Genomic DNA, 22,770 nt, shown 5'->3' on the forward strand with positions numbered 1-22,770 from the left:
CATTCCGGATTGCGAGATACGCCCGATCTAAGGTCCGATGGTCCGGATCACTTCTGTCGTCGACCGGGCCTTTTCTGATCCATCTTGGCCATGAAACTGTCCGCGACCCGCTCTACATCACCTGCGTATCAAGACTCATACAGCCAGAGTATCACATTACTCCTCATTTTAGAGATGAGTCGTACCCCGACTAGATGCCCTTTTGGACGATCCACAGAAGCACAAGGTGGGGTACTGTGTGACGTGACGTAGGTTTTTGCCGCCCATACACACATTGTAAGAAGAACCTAGACTTTAGAGAGAGACTCTGATACTCTGGCAGAAAGGATGGATGATACGCGGCACTTAGAAATTACATAAAACTCGTAACATAAAAGTAAGTTAAATTAAACTGTTTAATTTGTTCTCAGTCTAGGTGCATCCTGAGCAAAATATTGCACTAATTTGGTTATCTGACTACAGGATCGGTGGACGCTTATTAGACGGTTAGAAATTAGAAATATCCGATGGTCCTATTTCAACAAATAAGTGTCCACGGATAAGTAATTTGGATAGTTCAACCAATCTGATATCGTGACTGTCACTTGATAACATTGGGTTCCGTTGAAATTTTGAATTAACTAAAAATTTTTGAGTGCCAGCGCATCAAGTGACATAATCTGCCAGAGTATCAAATAACTACCCGATAAATCGTTTTGCATTGAGGTAAGGCTCGGCCGACCCAAGACGGCAGCGTGGGATACGTCACATCAGCATCACGTCTTGAAACTAACGCCTTTCTTTAATGACGTCTAAACCACTTCTGATCACGACAACCCAGCACGCGTGCGGACTATGCCAACATTGGAAGCGGATTGGCTGGTGTACCGCACACCAGCTATATAGCTGCTGTAGGTACGTTTCGTGGGAGGACGAGTACCGGCGCTCCTCGAGCTCCGAGTTGTCCGAACGGTTCAAAGGAGATCAAAGTCACATGGCCCCACAGTGAGGTATTTGTTATATCCACCCCGTTTACCTATTTTTAGAAATCATCTTCCCGTATTATCCAAAAAAGAAAAAAAAAGAAAAAATCATATCTAAAGATAACCACACCACAGATGGAAGCGGAGATAATGATTTTCACCGTTAAATAATACGTAGGGCCCATCATAACATTTATTTTCCATCCAATCTGCTTATAGGATCACAAATAACTGAATGAAGAGGAAAAACAAATTTCATAATAAACTTTGTGACCCCAAAAAGAGTTTCAGTGGTAGATCTTCAATCCCCCACTGCTTTTTGCAGTGTGGTCCACAGTTAGATCTATCTTATTTTTTGTCCCAATCCTTAAGATAAGCTTGTAAAATGAAATGACAGTTCAAATATAACACGTGCCTCATGATCAGACTCACCACACAAAAAGCGGCGGGGATTGAACGTCTACCATTGAAACCCTTTCGAGGGTCACAGAAGTTTCAAATTTTGTTTTTCCTCTTCATCCATGTATTTGTGACCTTATTAATAGATTGAATGAAAATAAACATTATGGTAGGCCCAACAAATTTTTTAACGGTGAAAATTATTATCCTCGCTGCTATTTTTGGTGTGGCCAATTTGAGCTTTGGATATGATTCATTTTTTTGTCTAATTCTTTAAAATAATTTCGAAAAATGGATGAACAGTGTGGATATAATAAATACATCATCGTGGGGCCAATGTAACTTTGATCTCCTTTCAACTGTTCATACAACTCTGAGCTCGAGGAGTGTCTGTGCTCGTCTTCTCACAACATGTATCTACACCAGCTATATAGCTAGTGTGTGGTACACCAGCCAATCCGCTTCCGCCAACCTTTCTTGGGTGGACCCCACTGTGTACATGACCACGCAGATGGATGGGGTTTGACTGGTGACCGCAACACCAGCCAGTTAGCTGATGTCTAAGCTTTGTAGGCCTCAACACGATGGACACGGATTGCGTCCTACCTCTGCCCGGACGGTAATCCGTCCGGGTAGGGCTCTGTGCGGCCCACCGTGATGTAGGCATTTTATCCACACCGTTCATTGCTTTTCTCAAATCATTTTAAGCTATTATAGAAAAAATGAAGCAGATACACAGTTCCAGTGGACCACATCAAAGGAAGCTGCAGTGATAATGACACCCACCGTTGAAACCTTTCTAAGGGCCACCATGATGTGTTTTTTTTTTTTTTTTTACCACCCAACCTATTAATAAGGTCATGCAGACTTGGATGAAGTGAAAACACAAATTTCTGCCTAATTCGACACTTCTCCAGTTCTAAAGAAGTTTTTAATGGTGGACGTTCAATCCCCACTTTGTAGTCCACTTAAGCCCTGAAACTACCTCAATTTTTGGCTCATACTTTAAAATAATCATATAAAAATGATTAACAGTGTGGATAAAATACTTACATTATGGTGGGCCTCACAAAGCCCTACTCACCTTATAGGACGCAATTCGCGTCCCAACATGATGGGGGCACGGATTAGGTACTACCCCCACCTGTTCCGAGCTACGAACACACAGAGGCTCCGAGGGTCACTGAAGGGCCATCATGATTTATGAATTTTATCCACACCATCCATCCATATTTCCATATCATTTTAGATGGATAAATAAAAAATAAGGTAGATCTAAGGCTCAAGTGGACCACACCACAGGAAGCAGCGGTACTAAGGATGCCCACCATTGAAACCTTCTTAGGGTCCATTGTGTCAATTATTTTCCATCAAACCTGTTGATATAGTCATATACAATTGGATGAAGCGAAAAAACAAATATTGTCTGCATCCGGAACTTATGTGATCGTTGAGAAATTTTCAACGGTAGGAATTTAACTCCCATTGTGTGGTCCATTTGGGCATTGGACATTCGTTATTTTTGGCTTCATAACCTAAAATGATATGTAAAAATGGATGAATGGTGTGGATAAATTTCATACATCACAGGGGCCCTCGGAGTCTCTGCCTGTCCCGAGCTTGGAACAGTAGCCCAACATGATGTATGTATTTTATCTATTCTGTCCATCCATTTTGTCAGCTCATGTAGTGCACCAGCCCAAAAATAGGTAAATCCATGGCTCAAGTAGATCACACCACAGCCCACCAGCCCAAAAATTAGGCAGATCCAAGGCTCAAGTAGATCACACCACAGCCCACCATTGAAAACATCCCCAGGCCTATAGAAGTTTTGCATCATGCTAATATTTGTGTTTTTCCTTCATTCAAGGCTATGTGACCTAATCAACAGGTGGGTTGGAAAAAAAAAAAACATTATAGTCGGCCTTACCATGGGAGTTCAATCACCATGATTTTCTGTTATGCCGTCCAGGTCCACCTGAGATTTATATCTGCCTTATTCTTATAATCAAAATGAGTTGACAAAATGGATGGATAATATGAATAAAATACATGCATTAAGTTGGGGCCTACATAGCTTTGACACCAGCTAACTGATGGTGTTGGGGTCACCGGTCAAACCGTGTCCATAGAGTCCAGGTTCGTCAACTTGTGGCCAAACATGTAAAAAACAGCCGACGGTTCCAATTTTTTGAGCTGGGTCATCTATATTAAACGTTGATGTCTTGCTCCAATGTCACATTGCTCGGAAAATTTTTTTAGCATACAACTTATGATCTGGTTGCCCCGAGAAGAAAGAAGAAGGTGAACCTGAGTTCCTGTGATTCAAGGCAGATGTAAAGTCTGATTTAGTAGAATGACGAAATAAGACTCGTACAACCCCTCTAAGTTAGTTCGAATAAGGCTTAGAAAAGTTCCTAGGCATATCAGTGCTTCTTACTACTGTCCATCATCTTATATAATTCTAGAAATGACACTGCCAATGGTGTAAAAATCACGTTGATTGAATGATCATAATTTTACTCTCTTATCTTAATGCCGATTAGGTTTAAATCCACATTTTAATTTGATTTTTGTGTAACCCTGTGGTTAAGCTTTAACCTCAATTGTTGAGAACTAAGGTAAAAAACTGAATTTAGCTTTGGTTGGAGGCAAATAGAGTTAAATTTTGAATTTAGTCTCCATTGAAACAATCTAGATTAAAAATATGATTTAGCCTTAGTTTGAGACAGTTGGAGCCAGAAAGATTCTTTTAATCTCAGTTGAAGAATAGAGGCTAAAGCCTTTAGACACGTGGTTACAACACCAATTTAAATAGCCAAGGTAAAACCAAAGTTAAAAGATTTGCCCCTGATTTTTAATTTTTAAGCCATGAATTTGAATAAAGGCTAATGGCTTATTTTCTTATAATGAAGTGTAATTGTTACAACTACTTTTTTTCTTTATAAGCCATAGATCACGCGGGCCAAAATCATCAAACCAAGTTGCTGCTTCAAAATTATAAGCAATATTACAAAGTGGGGTCTAAGGATAAACCATTCAAGATGCTGATTCGACTTATTTGTTTCTCTAATTAATCTTAAATGTCCACTTTATATATATATATATATATATATATATATATATATATTATTGATGAAATGAAATGCTTGGGATCATATGATTAGCACGACTTTTGCTTGATGATGTTTCCTAATTATAGAAAAGAATAGACCGTACAAATTGATAATTGGGCATTCCACATGTCATTCAACAGGACCGGGGATGTTGCTAACAAGGCATTGATGAGTAGTTGGAAAGAAACTTGGCTAGCCACACTACAATTCTTAATTAGTCCCACTTAGCATACATATATTTATGTTGCAATGTCCCCTTAGATTGTCCTACAATCGAAGATTGGAATCCGCCCTGTGTTCGAGACTGGACCACCACTGACTGGATCTGCAAGTGCTAACCATCGGAGTGTCAAAATTTCACCACGGCAAAGCCGCACTGAGTTTGAACGGAAATTTGCATCGTGTCCATGTAAGTAATATAACCATTCAAGACAACCAAACAACCACCTAACCGTCCATTCAAAGTTTCAATTGGATCTGCAGATTCTTCCTAGAGTCAGGATATGGTCCTTGATAGAGTGGAATGGTGGAAAATGACTTGTATAGCTAACACTAATTAGTTAGAATAAGCCTTAGATGATGACATCAGTGATGATGATGATAATAAATTACTATATAGGGTATAAGATATTAAATCTTTAGCTCAACCCCACCAACTGGACCCCACCCAAGATGGTTTAGGTTCAAGGACATGTACATGGGGTGGATCAGAGTATGTGGGTTAACCCATCTTGATTCCAGGTTGAGCTTGAATTGAACCTCAACCGGACCCCAAACCCACCCAAGTTGCAATCCCTACCACCCATGGTTCAATAGTCTAGACTCCAGACTATATGTTCATTGGTCCCACAAAGGATGCCCAGAGAGTCTCAGTGGCACTGAGAATGCTAACCTTTGGATTTGTGACCTATAAATAAACGGACACCAACAGTCGACTACTTCACCATCTGTCCGTTTATTCAGGCCATACATACACACGAGGATGATGTGCACGTGCTACAGAAGCTTGTCCAAAAAAGATGTAATCTCACACGTACGTCCATCTGAATCATACCACTTCCACCACACCACAGTGCAAGCCTGGCAATTTCTCCAGCAGATCGAAGGTAAGCATGGATGACTTTAGCTTCGGCTGCCTGTCGGAAAACCCCGCCATCGAGAGCGGCACGGGCACTGTCCTCTCGCACGTGCCAAACCATTTGGCTTGCATGTACTCGTGCTTCCTCCAGGGGCCCATGTGCATCTTGTTCTCCTTCATGCACATTTTTGCGGCGCTGCACAAGATCTTGATCAGCGATCGTAACCTCTCGGCCTTCCCGATGTACACTCGTGGGAGCCGTTCGATGAGTCTGTTGTAATCTGGGCTCCCTCTGGCCATCTCAAACTCAGCTCTGAAGTCCAACTCAATCACCACACGAACCGCGGGCTTGTCGGCACGTGCGGCATCTACCACGTCAATGTAGGTATGTTCCCCTGCTGACACCCAACTGCGAATGTCATCCATTTGATGTTGAGAGAGACTTAAGACGTGTTGTTAATGAGAGATGTTCCATGCGTACAGATCCAAACCGTTCATCATCAGGAACGGATGAGCCTGGTGGACCAGGCATACACAGTGAATCTTGTCAGTATCAATCAGGATGGGACAGCGATTGAGAGGGCCCAGTAAACTGTCCCGCCTTGATTGAAGTGCGATAGATTTAAGGCTAGTGAAATGAATCCAGATCCTCCGTTGTTGGGAAACAGGAATTTCTCATTTCATGCATTTTTATTGGTCCACATAATCACTGTGACATCAGCACTGTTGCAAACTGCATCTAATACAGTAGTGTCTGATGACATGGCCCAACAAAAATGAAGGAATTCAGACATTCCTGTTTCTCAGCAACAGAAGATCCGGACTTGTGATTAGCTCTCATACAGCGATTGAGAGGGCCCGCTAAACTGTCCCACCAACATGCCACTTGCATAGGACATCAGTATATTGAAAACGGTAGGCCCCACCAAGAAGACGCTGTTTCGAAAAATCAGGTCGATCGGCTAACAGGGGAAGCGGATTCCCTGTAGCACCCGCCACCAGGGATATCCCCGTGGCACGACGTGGCCCAAGCTCTGTGGAGCCCACCGTGATGTATGTGTTCTTTCACCTGAGATCAGGCCGGTCTACTCATATCTGAGCCATACATGTACGAACGAAATGTACGGTGACCAACGGCCCATATCCAACGCAATGATTCACCTTTTTTTTTTTTTTCCTCATGAATGTCTCGGATCTCCACACGTTTTTGGACGGAACAACCTTATAGTGATGTCAATGGGCCGGGCTGACTGTTAGGCTTTTGGGCCTGGTCCGCCTATGACTGGGCTTAGGCTGAAAATTCACGCCCGTTTCTCAACCGGCCAAGACCATGTACAATGGCACGTCAGACCAGCCCATTATGAATTGCAAGAGCAATTTTGTAATATTGTTATTATGTTATTCTCCAATCAGACCAACTCATTTTGGGTCTGACTGAGGCTCAGATCCAGCAATAAACATTTTGGGTCAAGCTAAGGCTGGACCGGCCCGGGCTTTGACTGAAATCCGACACTTCTATAACCACTAACTATCAGAGAAAGAGTCGGGATCCTCTGCTTCTTATAAATAGAGTTTTTTCCTCATTGCAATATGACTGGGCCACGTAGTTACTAATTGCATTTAATGTAGCAGTGCACACAACATCAGTGCTATTTGCTGCAAGCTGGGTTTTTCTACTTGTTGCAATGTGATTGGTCTACATCATCACTGATGTTGTCAGACTACATCGGTGATTGCAACAAGCAGAAAATCCTTGCTCGTGGCAAGCAGAGGATGGGGATTAATGTTAAGTAGAGGAGAAAACTACAAAAGTAGCGCCTTCGGAGCTACACCGCAGACCCGCCATTTAAAATAACCAAAATATCCTCGAACGCACGGCCACAGCGTTCGGCACAAGTGACGTGGTGTTCTAAACGCCTGAGCAACTGGGTATCACTTGGAGGGTAGTGTGGACATTTGGCAATATGAATACCTGAGGGAATACAGGGGGAGCTCCTCCACTTGGACTTGCAAAGGGCGCTGTTGTATCCAGCGTTTCGGAGGCGATCCGATACGTCTCTCACCAAGCATTTCCGGCACACTCCACCAACCAAGGGTTTAACGCAAATGCAGTTGGGCCCCACCGATTGCGAATCCCTCAGTGCCTGCTTCGTGTCGTTCCGGATTCTCGTTTCCAAAGAACTGCTCCTACGCAAGGTTGCCTGTAAATAATAAAAAAGGAAAATGGTTACCTACACCCCTTAAATTGATATTTCCAGCTCTTTATATTGATTTAACAGTCCACCGCTGGTCCACCAGATGAACGGTATGGACATTGCTCCGTCTGATCAAATTGAAACCACCCATTTCATGATCAAATAGTGAATGGGCCATGTTCCAAAAATCACAATGTTTTAGACAGTTCTAACTCTTTTCTTGGTTCCAATTAAATTAGGCAAAGTCCCATTTTTAGATGGTTGAGATAGTCTAAAGAAACAAAATTGTAGACAGCGGTCAACTGAAAGTTGGGCCTATGGGATTTTGGTTCAGATCACTACACACACGTGCCACTTAACAAGGACAGTTCTTTTTAACCCTAGTTTGGTGGACAATTGATAGGATCTTCTGATCTTGAAATTTTTATGTGCATCAATCATCCATGGTAACCCATCATATAAGTGACGTAGATCACTGCAACATAACCCTAGATCCAACAGCTACATGGTCCAGATCCGGGACATTCAGGCCCGCCATGAAAATCAGGGCATTTGCGTGCGTTCAGTATGGACAGTTAGTGCACCACCCCTCATATTTGTGTTTTATCCACACCGTCCATCCGTTCTTGCTGGGTTATTTTTGGAGTGGACCACACCATAGGAAAAAATGGTGATTGAAAGCCCATCGTTAAAAGCTCCTTGGGAGCTGCACAAAAGCTTTGGATCAAGATGATATTTGTGTTTTCACTTCATTTATGTCCATGTGACCTTATCACCAGGTTGGATGGTAAATAAACATTACTGTGGGTCCCAGGAAGGTTTTGACGGTGAGTCTCATTATCCCACTGTTTCCTGTTGTGTGGTCCGCTTAAACTTAAGATGTGCTTCATTTTTAGGCTTACGCCCTAAAATGAGCTGACAAAATGGATGGACGGCGTGGATATAAAACACATACATCACAATGGGGGACCACCAAATCCTCTCCCATGCCTAGCTAATGAACGGCCGAACCTGATTTTCTGTCTAAGGAATCAAAACGGTGGGACCCACTTGATGAGTAATTTTGACGGTGCTCAAATGTGGGCCAACGGTTGTAATTGTCCATTTATATCAGTCGATTTCGATCATCCGAGCGTCGACCATCTTATGAATATGATGACAACTTAAGTCATCAAAGTGTGGGGCCCATTCCTTTTTTTTGGATCTGAGCATCATCCAGCATCACGTTTTTACGAATGGTCGGCACGAAGTGCGCCGAATCCAAAACAAAAAAGATGAAGATACCTTTACAGATCAAAGAAAAGATAACCGACATTAACATTACTTTACCTGGAGGAGATTATGCTGCGATTCCCAAAAGGCATTCTGCTCTTCAACAATACCGGAATTTCCATCGTCATTGTCGTCGTCGTCGTCGTTGCTACAGCTCTCGTACGCTTCCTTTTCTTCAAAGAACCCTAAGACCATGTCGGCGAGGCTCGCCCCTCCTCCTGAATATTCCACGTCATCATCCGTAATCGCTGGGATTCTCCCCATCACAGCCGTCGGATTGGCCATCTGCCTTTTAAAACACATATAGCAGCGAGGTCCGATGCCCCCCTTATATATATCGTGTGTTTTGTGGGTGGGACCCACTTCTGAGAAATGGAGGAACTAGTCGCCGCGACCGTGAACTGTACAGATCAGGTTCCTCGTGTCAGATGATAATTGGGGTTGTCGTTTCTGGAGTACTCGAGATTGGGAAAGGATTCGGTGCGGCCCTTTCACCTTGATGTATGTATTCCATCCACACTGTCCATCTGTTTTTTCACATCATTTTAGGTACAAAACCAAAAATTAAGCGATACAAATCTCAGATGGACCATAGTCTGGGAAACAGTGGTAACTGACCATTAAAAACTTGTTGTTGTTCAAAATAGATTTCGCTCAAGCTGATATCTGCTTTCACACTTCATCCAGATTTTTGTGATATTATCAACAGGTTGGATGGAAAATAAGAATTACACAAGAATTACGGTGAGCCCTAAGAAATTTTTAATGGTGGATCCTTCAATAATTATTGTTTCCAATAATATGGTCCTCTTGAGATATTTATCTCCTTGATTTTTGGGCCAATGTGGAAAAATGATATGAAACAACGGATGGACGGTGTGGATATAGAATAAATACATCAATATAGGCACTACGGTAAGGGTCGCACCATCTTGAGTGAGACCGGGGCCGCACCTAATCCGCTTCTCTCGAGCGTCTCGTTTCATTTTTGAGAAAAATCTTTGATACTCTGGCACAGCGTGACGGAAGATACACAATCACTTTGAAATTACTTGAAAATTGCATACATTCTATACAAGTGAGTCAAACTAAACTGTCCAAAATATGGATCTTCGTTTATATTTTTACTGAACTTAAATTTGCTCTTACTTTACTATCTTACCATCATTTTGGTGGACACTTATTGGACAGTTGAAAATTAAAATTATTGAATGGTCCTCTCTCAAGAAACAAGTGCCCGTCAATCAGAGCTTGGAATTGTTTAAAATATCTAATTTTGGTTTTATGACGTAGATACAATTATTTATACAATTTAGTCGGTTAAAATATGATTTAACAAATTACACGTTACAATTTCCAAGAGACTGCATATCAAGTGTTATACTCTGCCACAGTATCAAATAATTCTCCTTCGCTGTTACGCGGAGAACCGGATTTGAGTAGGGCTGATTACCTCGTGAGACAGCGGGGATCCACGTCAGTCTGGACGCAATAATTCTGCAACAGAAGTTTATAGCGCGATTCGCGTGAAGAGAGAGAACAGGCGATGCGAGAGCACCAGACGTGCCAACCGAACACGTATCAACGAGAGATTATCTTGGAGGATCTAGAACGTTCATCAGGCGGGGCCCAATGTTTACATGCGTTGAACAAAACATCTGGACCGTCCTATAATCAAGTGGCCAAAGGTTTGTCAAAAGAATGAACAGCTAGAAATGTGATGATCAACGGTTGACGTTCAATTGCGAATCGACGTCCATACGGAGCGTTACACTATCAAAATATGGAACACGGAGGAAAAACTCTATGAGCCCCACCATGCGTGTTTTATATCCGCGCCATCCGTCCATTTTCCGGCTCATTTTAGGGCATGAGGCATGAGCCCAAAATGAGGTAGATCCAAATCTCGGTGGGCCACATTTTAAGGAAAGAGCGGTAATTGAATGGCAGCCCACTGCCAAAAACTTCGTAGGACCCACTGCAATGGTTATTTGCCAGCCTGTTGATTAGGTCACACCGAACGTAGATGAACCAAAACATAAATAACAAAATAACAGCTTCATCCAAAACTTTTGTGGCTCCGAGAAGTTTTTAATGGTAGGCATTCGATCACCATTGTATGGTCCACCTGAGATTGACATCTATATGAAAAGCTCGTGACCTAAAATTAAGGGGCAAAATGGATGGACGGCTTGGATAAAACACATACACCATGGTAGGCGCATAGGGTTTTTCCAGTAGCACATGGTACCGATGCGGGTGCTGTGGGTTCCACTACGCCCGTGCGTCAGGTCCAAGATTTCACACGTGGGAGGTAAGGTGGCACCTTTGGGTGGGGAGCGGATTAGGCATTACCCTTACCATAAGTCCCACCTAGAAGATGTACTCTATATCCACGCCGTGCATCATATTTTTTCCAGCGCATTCCAAAACATTAATCAGATCGAAATATCAGGTGGACCACGCCATAGGAAACAATGGCGTTTGAATGACTACCATTAAAAACTTCCCTGGACCCACTGTAGGAAGATCTGTAATGTTTATTTTCCATCCAGCCCGTTGATAAGGTCATCCGGACCTGGATGAAGTGAAAATACAAAGATCAGCTTCTAAAAAATTTGTGGCCTGTAAAATGCTTTTCATGGTCGTTCGCCACTTTTTCTAAATGTGTGGTCCAAAGGAGATTTGAGTCTTATTAATTTTTGACATAACGTACTCAAATGAGCTGAGAAAACGAATGGACGGCGTGGATATACAAAAAAAATATCAAGATGGTGGCCCGCCTGATGAGTGGTCAGGAACGGTCATCTTATCACGCGCCCCATTTCTGCAGTCTCTTCTACGAGAATCCCCATCATGTTTTATTCTAATTGATACGGAAGTATGCAGGTATGCTCCAATTGAAAATGGTGGTGACTCATCTTCCTTACATGTGTCAGTCGTGTGCTGCTGTCCAGATCATCCAAGTTGCGAGGCACATTATAAATGGACTGTATCTCTGAAATCACGCCCATCAATAAATCCCAACCATTTCCATAATGGATATGGAATGGGCGGTTAAAATCGTGAGTGGTCCGAATTTCCAGGGCAAAAGCATAGGTTCAATATCATATTCATACGTCTTACGCTCTACTGATAATCAGGTTCTAGATTTTGAACGTTCTAAATTGCTTTACAACTATGCAATGCGTATGGTTGAAGAATCACAACCATTTTTTAAACGATGGTGGATGTTAAGTATTTTATTAGGATTTATTTTTTTCATATATACACCCACTCGCTTTTTAAAATATTATTTTTTACACATTGGTATACTGGCTCTATCGTCTTTGGATCATTTTGTCCTTGGGCACATTTTTTAAATTTCTGTGCAATGATACTTTCTTTGTCATTATAAATCTTTATTGTATTTTCAATTTTTTATACATCTTAGAAAAAGATAGCAGATTAGGTTACGGCCCCAGCCTCACCCGAGATGATCTGACCCTTATTATGGGACCCTTTTTGATGCAAGGATTTTATATACATGTCGTCCATACTTTTTTTTTTTCATATCATTTTAGGGCATGAGCACAAAAACGAGGTAAATTCGGGTCTTATGTAGACCATATCATAGGAAACAATGGAAATTAACCATTAACAACTTATAATGAGCTATAAAAGTTTTCGATGAAGGTGATATTTGTGTTTGCCCTTCATCCAAGTTCATGTGACCTTATAAACGGGTTGGATAGTAAATAAACATTATGGTGGGCCAAAAGAAGTTTTACTGGTGGGATGTTTGGTCACCACTTTTTTTTTTATAGTATAATCTACATAAGATTTCACGGAAATACATTACTTTGGGTGAAGTTGGGGCTGCATCTAATCCACTCGCTTCAGAAAATAGGTTCTCTTTCTTCTTTTTTCCCAAAAATTATGGATGGATGAGTCTTTTTCCAATAAGTGGATAAAATGAAATAAAAGAAATAACAGAGAGAGAGAGAGAGAGAGAGAGAGAGAGAACTATAACTATTTTTGTAGGTCACTCGATGATGTTGGAAACAAGTGTGAACATGACCTGACAACAACATAAACTTTAAGTTCACTTTTGAATAGTCAAATAGTGTCCAAATGAGATGACTTCAACTTCATCTAAAAGTTTATCAAATTATCTTTTTAATGAACATAATATAGCCTTAATCAAACATGGAACAAGGGAGTTATGACCTTTTTTTGGATTGTGCGATGCTGGAAATGAGAGCTACTATGATGACTTTTAAGTCTACTTTTGGACATTCAAATGGTGTCTAAATGAGATGATTCTAAATTCATTTAGAAGCTCAACGAATTATCTTTTCAACGTGCATAAAATCACTCCGATCAGAGCTGTACAAGGGAATTATGATCATTTCACACGATCGTGCGATGCTGCAAACCAAAGCGAGTAAAGATTGCCTGATTATTTAGAATTGAGAGATTTTAAAGACCAGGCAATCTTTTGAGAAGTCAAATGATCTTTAACCGAAATGCTAAATTCATTTAAAAAATCATCGAAATATCTTTCAAGCAAATACAAAATCACTCCAATCAAAATTGTAACAAATGATTTGTGACATTTCAAAGTTGGTGATTGCGTGAAAACAATTCAAAATCCGAGTCAAGACATACACAAGCTTGGCTCCTTGATAGCCCTACCCCCACGATACAGTGGGTGTATATATGTATTTAGAAATAAAATATATAAATAAATAAAAATAAACTTTTATTACATGTTTTATCGAAGGAAAACACATTTGTACCTTGTCTAGTAAGCCATCGAAGGTATTTTCTTTAACCAAATCAATCCAAATGACCTATGGTGTTTGTTTCACCAATTGCCGTGGTAAATGTAAAAAGGAAACGTGTGGACATTACTCTCATGTTTGGTTTGAAATTCATAATGTTTATTTACTTATGTAATTTTAATACCAACCTAATCTAAGATGTTGACAACTACTCTGACGTACTCAAAAAGTAAGGAAAACCAACAAAAATATTGCCTAGAGTGGAGTACACAAAAACTATTAGGCCCACTGTGATGCATGTGTCTTATCCACTCCCTCTATCCATTTTACAGTTCATTATAGTTCAGGAGCCCAAAAATGAGGGGATCCCAAATCTCAAGTGGACAACATCACAGGAGACAATTAGAGTTGACTGCCTACTGTTGAAAACTTCTCGAAGGCTATAGAAGTTTTGGATAAAGCTAATATTTGTGCTTTTCATTTATCTATGTTTCCATGGCTTTATGAAGATGTTGGGTGACAAATAAATATAACTACGAGTCCTGAGAAGGCTTCAGCTTTCAACATCATTAGAACTAGTGTCTTATGGTGTGGTCCACTTTAGCTTAGGATTTGCCTCTTTCTTTTTTGGTCATGCTTTAAAATGAACTGATAAAATGGATAGACAGTCTGGATGAGACATACATCTCTGTGAGACTTATAAATTTCCTTCCATACTCAAATATGCCAATTTCCCTCCATTTCATTGAGGTCTTTTAGGTAGACGTACCTATTTTCCTCTCTTTCAAATATTGGGCTATTAATATGCTTTTGCTATTATTTACTAATATTTAACGAAAAACAAACATGTCTTTAATATCAAATCACCACTAAAATACATTTTATCACGGGATACAAGATTTCTAATTACAAATTTCTTTACCTTGGTTCTGGAATACATATGAATACATTTGCACCTTGACTAATGATTCTCCCTGCTCAAAATGGATTGGATGTCATATGATCGCCAGTGTGATCTATAGGAATTCATCCCAACCGCTTCCTATGGTGTGGCCTGCCGGAGTTTTGGATTATCGTGATTTTTGGGTTGTGGTTAAGATGGGGCAGCGTACCCGATGAACAGGGGGGATCTAATGAAAGTTCCACCCAGATGAATCTCATCTTGCGAAAGTAACAGTGATCCAAATCATTCATTGGATGGGCCTCACTGTGGATGATGGATAGCAAAATCTAAAAGAAAATCCCTGATTAAAATATCCCAACCCTTTAACATTTCAAATGAAGGAGATCATTCATAATCAACGGAAAATAGTCAAATGATTTATACAAAAAAAAAAAAAAATGAAATATTTCAATCCATGAGAATTTTTCTTTTCTGGATTCCCATCCAAGTTGAGGCCCATCATATAAATGGTTTGGATCCTTCTAAGTTGACCTCAGATCGAATGGCTAAAGTTCCGATGTACCCTGTTACAATACATCCGAATGTATGCTAGCAAACCTCCAATAATGTGGATTGCTATGGTGAATATTAAAATAAACAAAAAAGATTAGGAAAGATGGGACGTGCCCTGTCCTAATCTAGAACATGTGGGAGCACCATCGCTGGTGAATTGGCGAGATAGATCTGCTGTTAGATATCACGTTGATGACACGTAGCCTTATCTGACGACATACGGATTTCTTGATTTTATTTGATGGGTGGGGCCCACATCGATGTCATTGATTCTATCCCAGCCAACCCATCGTCACTCTCTCTCTCTCTCTCTCCCACAATGGATGTACCATTCATAAAATATCTACAAGATGGGATAATCCTAACTTCAATTTGAAATGGACGGTTAAGAAAGAAAATACAGTAATAGTCCACGTTTAACCAGATAAAAGCCAAAATGTTAGACGGATAGGATCTCAACGTGGGCCCCACTTGTAAAAACTCATGATCTGACGTGTAGAAACCATCTAGTGTGGCAGTGTATGGTAGGAAACTATCACATAACAGGCATTTGTGGACTTCACGTACAGCCCCACTCTGCCCCAATGTGTGAAGCGTGTATGACATCCAAGCCAAGTAAAAGATGGGCCACACCTGTGGAAATCCAGATGATTCATTCATTAGGTGGGCCAGACGTGATACGTGGCAGTCAGACCATCACCTGTCCATTGATTTCAACGATGTGGCCAGCCAGAGGTGCTCTTCATGATTTGGCCCAACTTTCGTTCGGCTCCGTGTCCTACAAGTTTAGCACATATAGGTAAAGACAGGGCTTCCGTGTGTGACCAATTTCAAAGGTGCAATGAAAAAGTCTAGAAAGAAATGCAAGAAAATTTATGGAAGCATTCCCTGTCAACATTGGGGCCCATCAGATCAACCTTTAGGATTACCCATTTTTCATATTTGGAGCCCCTTACTCACACCACAATGGGTACTCGAGCCCGAGACCTCGTCTTACAACTCCTTCGAGTCTACCGCTTCAACTTATGACAATTTGAAAAGCATTCTTGTAAAAGTAATTTAGATTTTATATTTTTATTTTTTTAGCTTTTCAACTTTTAGCTTTTTTACTTATCTCTCCCTATGTGATGGAGATAGTCCATGTTAAAGGAGGCACCCACATGGTAAGCACTATTGTAAAAGTAATTCCTGTTATGAAAGTAATTACTTCTCTTGGTATTTTTATTTTTTTAGCTTTTTAACTTTTAACTTCTTTTACTACTGTCTTCTATGTGATCGATGGTCCACATCAAACATGGGCCCACATGATGGGTAGTCCACATCAATGGTGAGCCCATATTATAGATGATCCACATCAAGATGAGCCCATATAATTGATTGTTCAATCAAAGATATGATGTATGACGTGACATAAATGCATTCTTAATATGGCTGGACCAAAAAAGAAAGTCAAACGGAAGTGGAAGTAGTTCGTTAGATTCGAGCCTAGTCTCATAAAGGTCCTGACAAATTAAACTAAGCTCAAAGTACATCTGATTTGAAGAAATTCAATTCTAATAGGGAGAAACTATCATTTGAAGTGTAAACTGTGAATCGACCATGACCTTTGATCTGGATATTATTATGGAAGACATAATGTATCAATCTTTTGTAACAAGCGATTTGAGGACAATCGACCCACACAACGGGTCACATCCATATGTTTCGTGACAAAACGCATGCTTCCAACTCAAAAATGCAATGTTAGAAAAATTTTATTATTTTTAATAATTCTAATTTTTATAGTATTTTCTTATTTTTAGAGTTTTAAATTTTCATTTTTTATAGGGATTGACTGTTATCATGCCAGGAATGCTCGATAAGATTAATTTATGACTTTCTATTTTTAGAAAAACTCACTATTTGTAGTAAATTCTATTCTAGTTAAATTATAACTTTTATTACACCCTGACCCATAATTCAAGTGGTAGACTGAGTGAAAGATACCTCGTTTCAACGCTGAGGTCTTCGTATTGATCCGTAGTAGGGGTGGCTAACAGTGAAGTGTGTGTGAACTAACAGTGGGGTGTACTAACAAGCTAACCGAAAAAAAATAAAAAAATTATAACTTTTATGAAGGTTAAAATTTTGCTATTTTGAGTAATTTCAAAATAGAATTTTATTTTTTCTTTATTAGTGGTGTAATCGAAAAATCATACACATCACATATTATTCAATAAATTTTATTTGAGTTTTTTCTCTTATTTTTTGCTCGTAGATTCAAGGTTTTTATCACTTGAAAAAGACAATGATCTTTCTCACTATTATTTCAGAGTCTTTCTTGCGTCAATTAGTATCAGAGCAAGGTTTTTCCTTAGTTCAATAGCTTCTAACAATAGTTTGAACAATAACCACATGGATGGTGCTGTAAGGAACAATCATATGACAACAATGGCAACATTTATAGCTTTCCAACGGGAGAGCATACAAGCCATGTAAGGACTGAAGGCGGCGATTAACCATTTAATGAGAACTTTAAGATAGACTCATGTTTGTAATAATGAGTAACATGAGATCGACGATGAAGCTTGTGGTCATCATGTTCATAGTGCGACATCAGTGATAAATTGCAGGTCAACACTCGATAATAGTGAATCATAACCCACCACTTTGATCGTGCGGAAGCTGTTATACATGCCGAAGAATGAGATATATCTACAATTACACGGCATCTTTTAAATGAGGTGCACTGTGAACCAAAGGGTATATGATCTAATCATAAATAGCAGAAGTAGTGAGAACCTCGTGATGAATACTGTGGTAGAAAAGTTGTAACTAAAGACAAAAAGGCACCTATCTCTGCACACGATTGGATGAAATAAAGGGGTCATTGAAACTAAGGCAATTGAACGTTGTCATATACCATTTTCTATTGGTAAATATTAAAAAGACGAAGTAATATATGACATGGTTGATATGGAGGTTTATCACATGCTACTTGGCCAATTATAGCAATATAATGTTGATGATATACATAGAGGCCGATATAATATATTTATTTTTCTAAAAGATGGTAGAAATATTATTCTTGCCCTTATGAGAATGAATGATCAATCCAAGACTTCTAAAGTGGAAGGATAATCTCTCATAACTGAACAGGATTTCATCAAAGAATCCGAGGAGACGGGAAATATTAATATATTAGTTAAAAATGAAAATGAAGTAAAACCTATGAACATTCCAGAGAAGTTGAAACCAATGTTGTAAGAGTTTAAGGAGATTATGCCTAATGAACTTTCCAATGAGTTGCCTCCCATAGGGGATACTGCTCTTATTTAAATGGAGTTTACCTTCAATAACATGCAAAATCAATCCACTAGCGAATCTCCATTCAAGGTTGTGTATAGTCGTGTTCCTAAACATACACTCGACATGATCCCTTTGCCTAAGTTACTAGTGTGAGTGTTGCGGAAGAAAATATGGCAGATTGGATCGTGATAGTATATGTCGATGTCTAAAAAAAGTTACGGGAGTATAATGTCAAATATAAGAAAGAGAATAATAAAAATAAGCGCCCAAAAATATTTGAAATAGGTAATAATCTGCTAGTTCACCTACATTAAGAATGGATTTTCGACTAGGACATATAACAAGCTAAGGAATAAGAAGACAAGCCAAGTTCTAATCCTTAGAAAAATCAATGATAATGCTTTTATTGATTTTTCCAATGACAAAAAGATCTTATAAACTTGTGGCAAACCAGTATGAGTATTCTGAGCCGAGTTCGTTGAGTAACTCGAGAATGAGTTCTTTCCAAGTGAAGTTGACTTATGTAGTACACGACAAGATACATTCTTAACATGGCTAGCTGGACCAAAAGAAGGCTAAACAAAAGCAGAAGTAGTTCGTCAAATCCGAGCCTAGTTTTATGTAGGGCATGATGTAATTGCACCCCAGACGCGTCCGATTTGAAGAAATTCAATCTAGATGAGGAGAAATTATCGTTTGAAGTATAAACCATAAATCAGCCGTAACTGTTGATTTGGGTATCGTTATGGAATGCACGACCTAACAATCTTTACCATAACAACCCATCTAGAGCCAACCAACCCACACAATGGGTCGTGTCCGTCCATTTCGCGAGAAAATTCACACTTCCAGTTCAAAAATGAGATTTTATGAAACATTTATTATTTTTAGTAATTTCAATTTTTATCATATTTCCTTATTTTTAGAATTTTAGATTTTCATCTTTTTTAAAGATTGGTTGAAATCATGTCAGGAATACTCTGATAAAGTTAATTTAGGACTTTCTATTTTTTGACAAAACTTACAATTTGGGATAAGTTCTATTTTAGTTGAATTAGAACTTCTATTAGGATTATAATTTTGCTATTTTGGATAATTTTGAATCAGAGCTTTATCTTTTCTTTATTAGTGGTGTAATTAAAAAATCGTGCACATCACACATTATTCAATAAAATTTATTTGAGTTTTCTTTTCTTTTTTTTTTTGTGTGTGTGTGTATTTAAGGTTTTTTATCACTTGAGGAAGACAATGATCTTTTGTCATTATTATTTCATGCTCTTCCCCGCATCAAGGTAGGCCCCTAATGATGAATAGTCCATATCCAAAGAAAGCATCGCATGATGGTGGGGCCCATATGATGGATGGCCCATATCAAAGGTGGGCTCCACATGAGGATGGTGGATATTGAAGGTGGCTTCACATGATGGACAATAACTTTGAAAGTGGCTCCACATGATGGATGAGCCACATCAAGGCGAGCCTCATATTATAAATAGTCCACATCAAAGGTTGACCCCTTATGATGAACAACCCACATCCAAGGTGTGCCCCACATGATGGACAACCCAATTGAAGGTGGGGCCCACACGATGGACCATCCACATCAAATGTGGGTTGCACATAATGGGTCATGGACATTGAAGGTGGGGCCCACACGATGGACCATCCACATCAAATGTGGGTTGCACATAATGGGTCATGGACATTGAATGTGGGCCTCACATGATGGAATGCCCACATCAAGATGGGCCCCAATAATGGATGATCTGCATCAAAGCTACCGATCATGAATGACCCACATTGAAGTTGGGGCCCACATGATTAGCTGTCCACATCAATGGTGGGCTCTACATGACTGGCCGTGGATATTAAAGATGGGCCTCACATGATGGACAATAACATTTATGGTGGGCACCACATGAGGACAATTCACATCAAAGGTTGGCCCTAATGGTGAATGACCCACAACCAAGGCTGGCCTGCATGACGGATGGCCCACTTCAAAGTTGGGCCCTACATGATGGATTATCCACATTAAAGGTGGGCCCTCATGATAGATGGCCCATCCAAGATGGGTCTCAATGATGATGGCCCACATTGAAGGTGGGCCTCACAAGGTGGATGGTCCACATTGAAGATGGGCCCCTTACAAAGGATGGTTCACATCGAAGACAAGGCCAAGGTGGGTCCAACATAATGGTCGGTCTACATCAAAAGTTGGGCCCACATGATAGACAATGGATAACAGGGGTGGACCAAACAAACTTGAAGGATAAATACTTGTGTTGTTGGAAACTAAACATACTTTTCTACATTTTAGCTAATAAGTATATTGTTTGCCAAACGTATTTATCTGCTGAATAAGTAGGAAAACAAGATAAGCTACCCGAGGCACCCTCTTAGTAAATCTATGACTGGTCAGCGTGATGTTGGTTCTCCAAGCGTTGCATGTGGGTCCCATCGTAGCATGTGGATGTCATCAAACCTGTCAAGAAGGGTATAGGCACCATGAAATCTGTACACCCCAAAATCAAGCCTATTTTAGCATCTTGTGGGCCACCACGTGAATTTGGAGTTTTTTTTTTTTTTTTTTCTTTATCTATGGTGTAGCTCACATGATGATTACATGGGCCGGATTTTCCAGAGGCATCCCATTGTTATGTTGAGGCCCACTTATTTGCTGGGTTGAATGGCACACACAACAAGGTGGGCCCCACACAGACAATATTGGATAAGCGGGAGAATAGGCTTTTAGCCATGAGCATTGAGATTGATACTGTCAAGGGACCCACTCTTAAGCATCATGATACGATTACCTGAAACTAGTCTACCTGGAAAGGAGAGAAAGAAAGAAACTCCCTGATTGGCACCGTACAACCTGGCCCACCCATATTACATCACGTACTTTTGGTCATTTGTGAGAGGAACCGCAACGTCTGTTCCCACTTGTGGTTTTCACTCCCCATCTAACCTGATCACCGTCTGATCAGTCTGACAGTGACCATGTGCGGTGTGGGAGTGCTTTCATGTCAGCAATTGTAGTAGGGTTATCAACAGGTCAGCTTCTATCAATTCACATATTACCTATACCTGCCCTACACTGGTTTCACCTTGTTGAGTCCAGGTCTAGTTCTTGAAAATCGACCCAGATTATCTTAGGTGTGGGTGCTTTGGCACAAACAAGAGCATTTACATAGTCTGGCCCACTTGATCGATTGAATCACACAAAAATGTGAAACTTCATTACATGCATTACATATAAACGTTTTCTTTTACATGTATGTAGCTTATGAAAACTCATTTTGTTGCTGGAGTATATATAATTGTACTATTAAAACTAGCTGAACTGGCACATGCCCGAATTGACTTGACCCAACCTCATTTTAACTGTGATGGACCCCACCCAAACCCAAGTAAACCTGAATTTTTAACCGGTCCAAAAACGTCTGATCTAAATCATGCCAATTCTCTTAATGGTTCCAAAAATGGGACCCAAACCCATTAAAATCAACTCAGGCCCATTGGGTACTCATGGGATAGGTACCAGAATATTGGGGTTTTCAGTTTGTAGAAGTGAAGCCCATGGTTTACCTCTAGACAAGCATGGTTGGAAATTGAATATTGGGGTTTTCAGTTTATCCACCATTAGTCTGACAAGTGACAAGACTCATTAGCTAGGGTCCTTCAACCATGGGCCCACTACTTGAGTGGCTGTTTGGGAAAGCTGAAAATGGTTGGAAATTGAATCTATTTCCATGAATATGATATTAGCTATTGTTTGTATTTATAAAATATAGCTGTCCAAAACAGTAGTCTTTATCACACTTTTTTTTTTTTTTACACACGCACACACATCCCACACACTCACGCTCGTGGAAATTCACTACCTATAGATACTCAGAACCCTTGACCGGGTGTTGAAACTCCCAAGAGTCTATCACACTTTCCTTTGAAAAGAGTGCATTGAAAACGAGCACTTCATTTCTTTAGTGGGACAACAATAAGCATTGAGAGCTCCTTGTGGATATCCGCACACCTTTTTGGAATGGAGTCCTGTTTTCTACAGTGAAAGAAATTATTTTCAAACTTCATCTGTGAAAATAAAGTAAGCTATGGAAAACGGATTTCCTTTCCACAGTTTTCATAAAAAGATAGGCAACTTCCCTTTTAGGCTTGTTTTCCACCCTTTGTGAAAATAAAGCTACAAAAAATAGAATTCTTTTCCACAGTTTTCTTTT

At 40.0% G+C, this 22,770-nt stretch overlaps 1 protein-coding gene across 2 annotated transcripts; it reads right to left on the reverse strand.

Annotated features, from left to right (window-relative positions):
- Positions 1 to 5,350: 5,350 nt before the first annotated feature.
- LOC131245515 (uncharacterized) lies at positions 5,351 to 9,421 on the reverse strand. Of its 2 annotated transcripts, none has more exons than XM_058245036.1 (3): positions 9,080 to 9,421; positions 7,528 to 7,756; positions 5,351 to 5,953 (listed from the first exon to the last, which is right to left on the reverse strand). In XM_058245036.1, the coding sequence occupies exons 1-3, from the start codon at positions 9,323 to 9,325 to the stop codon at positions 5,526 to 5,528; spliced, it is 903 nt and encodes a 300-aa protein (XP_058101019.1). In that variant the 5' UTR covers positions 9,326 to 9,421; the 3' UTR covers positions 5,351 to 5,525. The 2 variants fall into 2 exon arrangements, with proteins under 2 accessions (XP_058101019.1, XP_058101020.1); XM_058245037.1 differs by having other exon boundaries at positions 5,351 to 5,950; positions 9,080 to 9,414.
- Positions 9,422 to 22,770: the final 13,349 nt, after the last annotated feature.

This window comes from Magnolia sinica, chromosome 5 (assembly GCF_029962835.1).
Source record: "Magnolia sinica isolate HGM2019 chromosome 5, MsV1, whole genome shotgun sequence".
Classification (NCBI taxonomy): Eukaryota; Viridiplantae; Streptophyta; class Magnoliopsida; order Magnoliales; family Magnoliaceae; genus Magnolia; species Magnolia sinica.

Coding starts and splice junctions, on each gene's coding strand:
- LOC131245515 (XM_058245036.1), bottom strand. CDS start 9,325: ATGTGTTTTAAAAGGCAGATGGCCAATCCGACGGCTGTGATGGGGAGA. Junction 7,757..9,079: donor CGCAGCATAATCTCCTCCAG/GTAAAGTAATGT, acceptor TATTATTTACAG/GCAACCTTGCGTAGGAGCAG. Junction 5,954..7,527: donor CTCCCCCTGTATTCCCTCAG/GTATTCATATTG, acceptor GTTGGGTGTCAG/CAGGGGAACATACCTACATT.